This window comes from Vanessa atalanta, chromosome W, assembly GCF_905147765.1.
Source record: "Vanessa atalanta chromosome W, ilVanAtal1.2, whole genome shotgun sequence".
In the NCBI taxonomy this organism is placed as follows: Eukaryota; Metazoa; Arthropoda; class Insecta; order Lepidoptera; family Nymphalidae; genus Vanessa; species Vanessa atalanta.
This window is the reverse complement of record NC_061901.1, coordinates 2,701,196-2,713,339: the sequence shown is the minus strand read 5'-3', so window position 1 is coordinate 2,713,339 and position 12,144 is coordinate 2,701,196. Positions and strand designations below refer to the sequence as shown.

Here is a 12,144-nt window from a genome sequence, read left to right as displayed (position 1 = left end):
GAGACATGTAGTCATCTCCTCAAATGTGAAATGGGTTAGAGAAAGTAATCTTTTTAAATGATGCTTGCATGATTTGACTGCTGCTTTTGCTAAAGAGTTGAAATGAGGACTATAAGCAGGTGTGAAAATGAAATCGATACCCTCTTGTGCTATTTTACATGTAACATTCGATGATTGAATAAATTTCTGTATTTCGTTGGATGCGCCTACGAAATTCGTGCCGTTATCAGATGTTATCGTCCGCGGTTTGCCTCGACGCGCTATGAAACGATGTAGCGCGGCCATATAAGCATCAGTGCTAAGATCAGAGACGAGCTCCAAGTGCACTGCTTTTACTGCTGAGCAAACAAAGTTGCACATATAAGATTTTATAAGTTTGCAACCGCGGCCCTTACGATCGGCTATCAATACTGGCCCCGCGTAATCTACATAACAGTTGAGAAATGGAAATTCCAGATTAGTTCGAGCACTAGGTAAATGACCCATTAGAGGCTGTACATTTTGTGCTCTATTTTTGAAACATGTGAGGCATTTATTTACGATAAGTCTAGATAAGTTTCTGCCACCTAGAGGCCAATAACTTTGTCTTATATGTGACAATAATAATTGTGGGCCGGCATGTAAAAGTTTTAAATGTTGCATATGAAATAAACGTTTAGTAAAAATATGCTTACTACAAATTACAATGAGATGTTTTATGTTAAAATCGTAGGGGGAGTTGTCAAGCCTCCCACCCAAGCGAATGGGATTATGATTGTCAATGAATGGAGTCAAAGGAAGCAATCTACTTTTGCGTGGCAATTTCTGACCAGATTTTAAAAGATTATACTCTTCAGGAAACATTTCAAGTTGACAATGATGTATAATAGTATTTATTGAATTTTGTATTTCTGTTGCAGAAAGATTGCCATGCATTTTATTTTTATGTTTTAAGTTATAAATAAATCTTTGTATATATGTAAAAACTTTGTAAATTTTATTTAGGCTAGAATATTTTTCTAATAAGCACTTAATAATTGATGAATGCGTGATTGCGTCTGAATGATAAACGTATGAATGATTGCGACAATTACTAATGAAATGAGTAACTACTTCCGGCAAATCGTGTTTCTCTGTGTTTGGCATTTTCGGCCACTCTTTTTCACCATGAAGTAAAAAAGAAGGACCGGACCACCACAGAGGTGTATCGTTTATTACGTCGGTACTGAGGCCACGGGAAACAAGATCCACCGGGTTGTCCTTCGACGGTACGTAGCTCCAGGAGTGACCAGATGTGATTTCCAAAATCTCATTGACTTGTTTTTAACAAAAGGTTTTAATTGATTAGAAGGAGTTGACAGCCATCCTAGAACTATGGTAGAGTCACACCAAAAGCTACATCTATGAATGGGTATGGTAAGCGATTCCTGAACCTTAGTACACAGCCTTGCACCTAATAAAGTTCCGCAAAGTTCAAGCCTCGGTATGGTCGTCGGTTTGACAGGCGCTATTCGGTTTCTAGAGACTAGAAGCTGTACATTTGTAGAGCCATTATCACTACTTGATCGAATATACAGACATGCCCCGTACGCCTTTCCCGATGCATCTGTGAAGACGTGAATTTCGTGTTTAATTGATTCTTGACACAAAACCCATCGTTTCAAACGTCGACCAAAGATTTTTAAGCTCGTGTGACATTTCGTCATCCCAATCATATTTATTTATCCAAAGTCTCTGCATAATGATTTTTGCTTGAACGACACAAGGTCTTACTAGACCCAGTGGATCGAATATTTTACTAATTACAGAAAGAACATGACGTTTAGTGATTTTAGTTTTTGGCGTTATATTAATAGTATATGTAAGGGAATCTGAATCACAAACCCAATTAAGACCTAGAGTTTTAGCCTGACAAGAATTCGGATCTTGATCAAAGAAATGTAGAGTATTTTGTGATTCGATTTTACTATTAGTAACATGTCTAAGAATTTCTGGATTATTTGATCTCCGTTTACGTAAATTAAATTTAGCTGATGATAGAACCGATTGTACCTTTTTTGAAATTTCGATAGTCTCGCTTATGGTATTCCCTCCACTCAAGAAGTACTACGTAAAAATCACGACGAATAGCGCTTTGAACACGATAGTGGTCAAGGTTATCAGCTAGACTTGTGAGACACTTTGTAGCTAAATAGGGTGCAGAGGCAGTACCATAAGTGACCGTATTTAATGTGTAGGTCTTTAGAGCTTCTGAAGAATTAAAACGAAAAATAATTTTTTGAAGAGGTCGTTGAACTGGATTTAATTCAATCGCCCTATACATCTTTTCAACGTCACCTGAAACCACGTACCTATGCTGACGAAAACGTGTTAAAATTGAAAACAGGTCGTCTTGAACTACTGGTCCGACCATCTGTATGTCGTTAAGAGACACGCCCGAACTGGTAGAAGCTGATGCGTCGAATACTACGCGTAGTTTTGTCGTGGTACTAGAATCTCGCACAACTCCATGATGGGGAATAAAATATTGAAATTTAGAGATTTCAGGTACTGAAGTAGAGTGCGAGTCTAAAGTCATATGACCTAAGTTTTCATATTCTCGCATAAATTCAATATAATGCTTTTTAAAAATAGGGTCACGCCTAAATCGCCTTTCAAGTGATAAAAACCTATTTTTAGCATGTGTCTCGGACACAGAAATATTAGGAAGCCTAACTACAGTTAAACTTCGAGCACTGTACAAATCAATTTAATGCTCAAAAGAAGATTACAGGAACTTATGGTCTCAAAATATAAAATACAAGAACGAAGATGATTATCGCCGAACGCCCAGAGGTCTCGAAAAAAAGTGTCGTCGTTGCAGGGTCCCTTCTCCTCGGTCGATGACGTCGGACCTTTGATGACGTCGGGCTGCAACGATTGGTCGACAGGGCTTCGTATGTAGTCTTCGTATGTAGCATTGCGAACAGCCTTATCTACATTATCGGTAATGCGTCGCAGGCAATATTTGCTCCACAAATTAATGAAGGCGCGTACATAAGCACCCCCCCTGGAATACCTTCGGTATTCTAGTTATCATCTTGATTTGGTAGAGGGCATAGTCTTGTAAATGGCCTCCGTACGCTGCCTCTCTCAGTCATGATATCAGCAACTCTGCTCACACCATCGATGCCGGGATGTAAGTGGATGACACGTCCCAAACGCCAATGAAGTGGTGGATTGTTGTCCTCTTGGAGAAGAACTAAATCCCCGACACGAAGAGGGTTGCACTTCTGTGTACGCCACTTGGATCGCTGCTGCAACTCGCTGACATATTCATTTTGCCAGCGTCTCCAGAAATGCTGGCGAGCTTGCTCTATGCGGTTATAGCGCTGCAGGCGAGTAGCCTTTTCTTCCTCCAAGACTGGAGCTGGCAGGGAAGACAGTGGTCGGCCAATCAGGAAGTGCCCTGGAGTGAGAGAAAGAAGGTCGTGAGGGGAAGAAGAAACAGGATATAAGGGTCGGCTATTTAGAATAGCTTCCACCTGTGCAAACAAAGTAGAAAGTTCTTCGTACGTGAGATTTAAATTGCCCATTACTCTTTTAATGTGGTGCTTAGCTGACTTGATGCCGCCTTCCCAATATCCCCCAAAATGAGAAGCGTAAGTTGGTATAAAATGAAATTTTATATTTTCGGTAGCTGCGTACTCCGATAGAGAGTTTTGATTTTCTTTTAAGAAACTACCGATTTCCTTTGCAACGGCAACGAAATTCCTACCGTTATCGGAATAGATTTCAAGCGGTTTGCCGCGTCGGGCAACAAATCTCCGTAATGTCATAACAAAGGCATCCTTTGACAGCTCTGTTACGGCTTCTAAATGCACGCATTTGTATCGGAAACATATAAAAAGACATAAGTAACACTTTGAAAGTTTTGCGCCGCGGCCTTTCTTATTTAAAATCATAAATGGACCTGCGAAGTCTACCCCTGTCGTAAGAAATGGAAATGCTGGTATAGTTCGTTGTGACGGGAGATGGCCCATTATAGGTGTTAACGTACGACCCTGTAAGCGCCTACATCGAACACAGTTGCGTACAGTGCGACGTGCGAGATTTCTGCCAGCTAATGGCCATATGTAGTTACGCACCGTATATAATAAAAGCTGCGGTCCAGCGTGCATTTGTTTTATGTGTTCGTATCGAAAAATTAAAATCGTTAAATAATGTTTAGACTGTAAAACTATTGGATGTTTCTTTTCGTAGTCGTAATTTGAGTGTTCTAATCTTCCGCCTACTCGAATAATGCCTGAATTATCTAAAAATACGTTAAGTGACTGAAGAATACTTTTACTTGAAATAAATTGAGTTTGTTTTAGTGCATTATATTCATCAGGAAATGACTGTATTTGAGCAAATTTGCAAAGATAATTAAATGAAATTTGTAATTCATCTGTCGTGAGAATCCCACTTTTTTTAGTTTTAAGCGATTTAATATTATGAATGAATCGTAAAGCATAAGCAAATGATCGTTTTAATCGAATAAAATTAGAAAATCTTTCAAATTGAATTATTGGATCAACCACTAGAGCTACACTAACCTTTAATTCCGGCAATTCGTAATTAGTTCGTTTGTTTAGTGATGGCCACTCCGATTCAGAATTAGCTAAAAAACTTGGACCTGACCACCATAATTTGGATTCTACTAAAAAATTTGTTTTAGCGCCTCTAGAAATAAGGTCAGCCGGGTTATCATTTGTTGGTACGTGACGCCAATTCGCGGGAGTCGTGGTTTCACAAATTTCAACGACTCTATTAGCCACGAATGTCTTTAATTTATTTGGACTTGTATTCAACCACCCTAGCACTACACTAGAATCACACCAGTGTACAATTCGAGTTATGTTGCATCGTAAAGATTCTAGCACTGATTTGCAAAGCCGAGCAGCGAGTAAAGCTCCTAGCAATTCCAAACGAGGAATGGTGATGGGTTTGCTTGGATTTACCTTCGACTTAGAGCAAAGCAATCTGACCACTACGTTGCCATTTGAGTCAATAGATCTAAGATATACGCATGCTCCGTAGGCCGATATAGATGCGTCGCTGAACGAATGCATTTCAACGGTATCGGGTGAATTGCATAAAACAAATCTAGAAATTTTGACTGATTCCAATACCACCAAATCAATTTTCCATTCATCCCAAGTACGCTTTAAGTCAAGGGGAACGGGTTCATCCCAATCCACCTTACGAAGCCATAGTTCTTGCATAAGAAGCTTAGTTCGAATGGTACATGGGCTAACGAGGCCAAGAGGATCAAAAATTTTAAACGAATGTGATAAAATTATCCTCTTGGTTGCTTGATCGTTACTATCGTAAGGTATATTTGTTAATATGTGCAAGGTGTCATTAAGTGGTTGCCATTGTAAACCTAAAGCGTTCGTAGACTCACTTAATATTAATGGATCTAAAGTATTTATTAATGAATTTTCAAAGATGGAAGGCACATTGGATTTGAATTTTCTAAGTGGAAAGCAACCAGAACTTAACACTGAAACAACAGATTTTAAAATATTTTCCAATTGCGGGATTGAATCGGCTCCTGTCAACAAGTCATCGATGTAAAAATCGTGCTGAATTATTGTTTTAATTTGTTCATCCGCACACTCTTCTCCTAACTGCCAGATGCACTTAGTGCTAAGATAACTGGCACTTGCGAAACCGTAAGTGACCGTATTTAGTCTAAGGGTTTGAATAGGCTGCGACTCGTCGGATCTCCATAAAATTAATTGAAGATTGCGATCCATTTCATGCACAGTAATTTGGCGAAACATCTTTTCGATGTCACCAGTCAGCACGTATCTATGTTGGCGGAAACGCAATAAAATGGAGAACAGGGAATCTTGAACCGTCGGGCCATTAAACTGTAAATCATTAATGGAAATACCAGATGAAGTGCGCGCAGATCCATCAAACACTACCCTTAATTTAGTTGACTCGCTGGTTTGTCGTAGTACTGCGTGATGGCATAAATAATAGCACGGATTTGGTCGTGGACCTTGTAGCACAGAACAATGACCTAACTTGATATACTCATTTATGAATTCGACGTATTGTGTCTTAAGCTGAGGTTGTGCTTTAAAACGTCTTTCAAGATTTAAAAACCTAGTCCTAGCTTGAACGTAAGAGTTGCCTAAATTGTCTGGTGAGTCTTTGAGAGGTAGACGAACACAAAATCTACCCGAGGAATCGCGAGAAGTGTGAGTCTTAAAATGTTGCTCACACGCTTTCTCGTCCTCGCTTAATATTTGCCTTAGAGGTAGTTCTTCTAGCTCAACAAATCGTTCAATTAGTTTATTAAGATCGTTAGATTGTGTACTTAAAGTTTGAAAATTACAATTAATAGTAGATAATTGAGAGTTCAAATATAAAGAGCCGGATAAAATCCACCCGAACTCAGAGTTTATTAGATATGGCTTATTAGAACCTAGATCCTTACGCTCGCTACCTATGATGCTCCAAAATAGATCAGCGCCGACTAGCACATCTATTGGCGATGGCTTGTAAAACGTTGGATCGGCTAACTGAACATCCATAGGTATATTGAGAATCTTAGTATTTATAAAAAACCTAGGAATATTGCCAGTCAGTTCTGGTAGCACCGGACATGTTACATCGACGCAAAAATCATTGTGCAGCGATTGTAATTGAATTGTACAGTTGGCTTGGACACAATGAGAACTAGCATTTCCGATACCTATAACTTGGACAGGTTCCGTAGAAGTAGACTGTAAACATAGCTTGTCTCTTAATCTTTGAGAAATTAAACTTGATTGACTACCATTGTCCAGTAACACGCGCACCAGCTCGCCTTTATTAGTAATAGGATTTAACGCCCTAACTATAGCTGTAGATAATAAAGTTAATTTGTTGTTATTGTTACTGGCAAAATTAACGTTCACATCCCGTTGATGGACAGAAGTTGCTGGAATAGACGTGTTAGGGGTAGTAGCATCTGACGATTTGCAACTATTATTACAAAGCAAAGTATTATGTCGCCCTTTGCATTTGCGACACGAACCAAGACGACATGTGTAGCTTGTATGTCCAGTACGCAAGCAATTGCGGCAAAGCTTAAATTTAGAGACGAGCTCTTGCCGTTGCACTACCGACTTAGACTTAAAATTGGAACAATCATAAATACGGTGTTGGCCATTGCAAACTACACAATTTTTCATATTGTCCTGAGTAATAAGTTGTGCTGAAAATGAACCTCGAGTCTGTCCCCCCTTATGTCCTTTATTAGACTTGTTTGTGTTAGGGTGAGACAAGGAATCGAACCTTGACTTACTATGGTTATATGTTTCTAAAATGTCTGCACGATCCTTAAGAAACTTGTTAAATTGCTCTAAAGTAGGTGAATCAGGAAGATTGTTCCTGTGCTCCTCCCATTTCATACTAGTTACGCTCCCTAGCTGCGAAGTGACTAAATGAATTATAATTGTATCCCATTTAGAAGTAGGTTCGCCAAGGGTAGACAACGCACGTAAATTTTTATTTACATTGTCAATAATAGACCTAAGCGACCTTTCGCTTTCACGATCTGTTGCCTTGCTGTCAAAGTTAAAAAGAGAATTTAGATGACTCTTTATTAAAACTCTTTTGTTATCGTACCGCTCATACAGTAACTGCCAAGCCATGTTATAGTTAGACTCGGTTACCTCCAAATTGCTTATTACCCGAGCGGCCTCCCCCTCTAAGTAGGAATTCAGATAGCAAAATTTGATGGTGGCCGGAATTTGCTTGTTATCGTGGACAAGTGAACAAAATAGATCCCTAAACTCAAGCCATTTATAGTAGCTTCCATCAAATTTCCCTATTTGCAGAGTTGGAGGTTTGAAACCTATTCCTGATTGTTCATGACAACATTGCGATGAGTTACTATGAGCATCGATGGCGTGCGAAGTATTAGCTTCATTGTATTTATTTTGAAAACGCTGAGCGGTGGCAATGAGGCTAGCAAATTCGACCTCAATGCTATCACGCTCATCAATCTCCACATCCAACTGTGCCGAATTCAAAACTTCTATCTGAGTTTGCAAATCCTCAAAAGATTTTGATAAATTCTCTATTTTAGCGAGTTGTATGTTTAATTTCGATATCTCGACCTCATCGAGCTTGCTTAGGTTGTCTAAGTAGCTTAAATAATTTTTAAATTTGGTTAAACGTCCTTTAACTGAGCTACGTTTAGTAAGCAAATCTTTTATCTTCGCGTCCGACATGATTATTCTTTAAATGACTAAAATCTCGACTTCAATCGTAAACAAATTGTAAACAAAAATTATTAAATGAAATAAACAAATATTAAATGAAAGAAACTATAAAATAAACGCTAATGCAATGTAATTAAAACTTAATATTGTGGCTTACGCTTCCCCTTTTGTTTATATTACTTATCTCATTTAACCGGCGCGTGCGGTCGTCTATCCGCTAGCCGCGAACAATGGGACGGTAAGTATCAAGTCAGCTGTCCGCTCCACCTGTAAATCTATACAGAAAATATTTATAAATCATTTGAAAACAAACAGCTGATGAGGGAATGCGACAAAAAATATATTAGAAACTAAATGGACTATATAAACTTTAACAAAATGATTTAAACTACACAAGTTTCTTAGTCGAGCTTATCTTCAAAAAATAACTTGTAAATGGTAATAATACACAAGAATAAATCGCAAGATAAAATATTACTTATACTTGGATTGAAATGTAGCTTGTGAATGTAACTTAATTTGTTTAGAGGTAAATAAATGGTTCTATTTTATAATTTAATGTATTATATCCTACCAAATCTAACGTTAACTATACTGTAAAATATTAATATACATATGTCTTTTAAATAAAGTATTAACAAAAAATAATGTAAAGATTTTATAATTACCTATAATGAAGGTGGGTAGCTTGATTAAGTATTTTTTATATTTACGCTAAATTACATTACATATAATATTATGCTAGTTATAAAGTAAAATATGCTACTCTAGGTAAAGTCTAGACTTTAAAACAATTATGATGACGATCTGGAGTTTGCTAACATTTGTTTTACACAATTGTGGAGCTAAACTAGGGATTTTAATGGGTTAGGGAATGCATGGGAAATTAGAAAAGGAACACTTAGCTGATTGGCTGACGCTGCGGTGCGGATTGCTGACCGGCGTGATGACCTGAAGCTGTGGCCTACCAAAACTGGGCTTTGTTCCTTCTTGCTGTGCTGACCCTGTGATGTAACGGGTGCGACTCGGCGACGTCCTCGTGGATTGTTAGAAAGATCTAAGGATAGATCTAGATGCTTGCTTGTAGGCAATGATTCTGAGCCAACCAGTGTCCTGTCACGGTCGCCACTTTTCTATGTCTCGGACACAGAAATATTAGGAAGCCTAACTACAGTTAAACTTCGAGCACTGTACAAATCAATTTAATGCTCAAAAGAAGATTACAGGAACTTATGGTCTCAAAATATAAAATACAAGAACGAAGATGATTATCGCCGAACGCCCAGAGGTCTCGAAAAAAAGTGTCGTCGTTGCAGGGTCCCTTCTCCTCGGTCGATGACGTCGGACCTTTGATGACGTCGGGCTGCAACGATTGGTCGACAGGGCTTCGTATGTAGTCTTCGTATGTAGCATTGCGAACAGCCTTATCTACATTATCGGTAATGCGTCGCAGGCAATATTTGCTCCACAAATTAATGAAGGCGCGTACAGCATGTAAATAAGATTGACCTAAATTACTAGGGTCACCCTTTAAAGGCATGGTGACTACAAATCCACCATCATTGTTACGAACAGTGGTTTGCTTAAAAATTTGCTCACATGCTCTTTCTTCCAGAGAATATGAATGTTTTGAAGAAACGTTGTCAAACTCCCAGAATTGAGTAAGGTCGGGAGTGACATTAGTGTGATGGCAAAAATGATTAAAAATAGATTTTTGTTTAGATTGGTGGGGAATACTACCTAATACTAACCATCCGAATCTAGTTTCGTGTAATTTAGGTAAGTTTTTTCCTAAATCTATATAATTTTTACTTAATACCTCCCAGAACACTTCAGCCCCTACCAGGATATCTACGGCCGACGAAACGTTGAAGTTCGGGTCCGTTAGTTTAAGACCTGAAGGAATAGAGACGTGGTTGATGTGTACGAAAGACGACGGTAACGCTTTTGTAATTTCAGGCAAGATATGACACTCTATATCTACAGTATAGGCACAGCATAAAGACTCTATTAGGAGGTGACAAGACTGTGTACTAGTAGAAATACGATTATTAATGCTTGTTACCCTGGTGCTAGTACCGCGTCGTAACAAACCCAGTTTCTGGAAGAATGTCTGCGTAACAAAGTTCGCCGTGCTACCGTTGTCCAGCAGTAGACGGGCAGTGTACTTTTTACCCGACGCGCCGATTACGTTCACCAGAGCTGTGGACAGTAATACATGCGCAGAAGTAGCAAGCTGCAAGCAATTGGCCGAAAGTGCAACATTTGACGTAGCAGGGTGCAAAGAAGAAGGCAATGAATTGACAGCTTTGAAGTCATTCGAATTTAAATGCAAAAGCGTATTATGTTTTATTTTACAATATTTGCAATGTGATCGTTTGCATTGCTTAGCAGAATGGCCTAACCGTAAGCAATTAAGACAAACATTATAATCATTTGCCTTTTGTATGCGACTATCAATAGATAAACTTCGAAATGAATCACATTTGTATAAGCATGTGCTTGGGAGCAAAGCGGACATTTATTAAAATTATTATTAGATTTTTTAGGTATTTGAGTAGTTTTATTTGGAACAAATTTATTTGAGTGATTATTATTAAAAGCAACAATAATATTATTTTGAGAAAGATTAATATTTGATTCGACGGATTCCAACCAATCTGCCTTTTTGTTTAAAAAGGAACAAAATTGTGCTAGAGTGGGATCATCTTTTAAAGTATTGTTTCTATGTTCTTCCCAATCCCGACTAGTTTTTAAATCTAATTTTTTAGACATTATATAAATGAGTAAAGTATCCCAATATTGAGTGGGCTGATTTAATGTTGTTAATGCCCTAACATTTTTATTAATCGTATCAACTAGATTTCTAATTGAAACACTAAACTCATTTGTTATTGACTCGACATCAAAAAGGGCCTGTATGTGGTTATTGACGAGAATGCGATTATTATTGTATCGTTCGCATAAAAAATTTCCATGCAATATTATAATGATCCCCTTTAAAATCAATATTTTTAATAATTAAAGCTGCATTACCCTGGAGTGAAGCTCGAAGGTAATGGAATTTATTGATATCATTAATGGTAGTATTATTGTGAATTAACGATGTAAAAGTATCGCGAAATTCTAGCCAGCATTGATAGGTCCCGTCGAAATGCGGTAAATCTATTTTAGGCAAACGAATAAAATTCCTTGAATTGGAAATATGTGCACCTGAGTCAGCATCTTTGAAGTCCGCCTCAGATCCAGCACCGTTGGACGAAGCACCGAGCAGGCTGCGCGTGAGTGCCACCAGATTGAAATACTGACGGTCGAAGTTCTCACGCTCAGTAAACGTAGACTCGGCATCCTCGGAAAGTAGTTCAATCGTATTCTGCAGGTCGTCAAATTCATTATATAAATTTTCAAATTTACGAAAACGTTCCATGAGGTCAAGACGTTGTAACTCTGATAATTCGGGACTGCTTTTTATTAACATTAAATAATTATTAAATATTGTTAATTTAGACTTTATTGAACTACGTTTTTTAATAAGGGTATTAAAAAAATAAAATCAAACAAAGGAATCGTAATGAATGGATATAAAAAAATGCAGCACCTGTTTGCGTAGACGAACGGGTTCTATTCAAAGCGATAAGACTTGACCGGTTTAAAGGTTAACACGTGTCAAGTGCGTGCGTACTTTTTATTATAAAACAATTAAATAATGCATCAATGAAGTAATTAAGCAATATATTACTTGATTAACTAGAAGATGAAAATTAATTATGGAGAATTATTTAAAAAATAAAAATTTCGGCAAAAAGAAGTTTTCAATAGGGAAAGTTGGAAATAAGTAATTGGATGGACTCACTCAATCACAGAATTATACTCCCTGACATCAGCTTCTTAAGACGACGAAGGCTGACACATAGAT

General features: G+C 37.9%; 1 protein-coding gene across 1 annotated transcript; it reads right to left on the bottom strand.

The window, feature by feature from the left end:
* Window positions 1–2,712: 2,712 nt before the first annotated feature.
* Window positions 2,713–6,306, bottom strand: LOC125075520. Its single transcript, XM_047687236.1, has one exon. The coding sequence runs from the start codon at window positions 5,787–5,789 to the stop codon at window positions 3,048–3,050; it is 2,742 nt and encodes a 913-aa protein (XP_047543192.1). The 5' UTR covers window positions 5,790–6,306; the 3' UTR covers window positions 2,713–3,047.
* Between the last annotated feature and the right edge of the window lie 5,838 nt (window positions 6,307–12,144).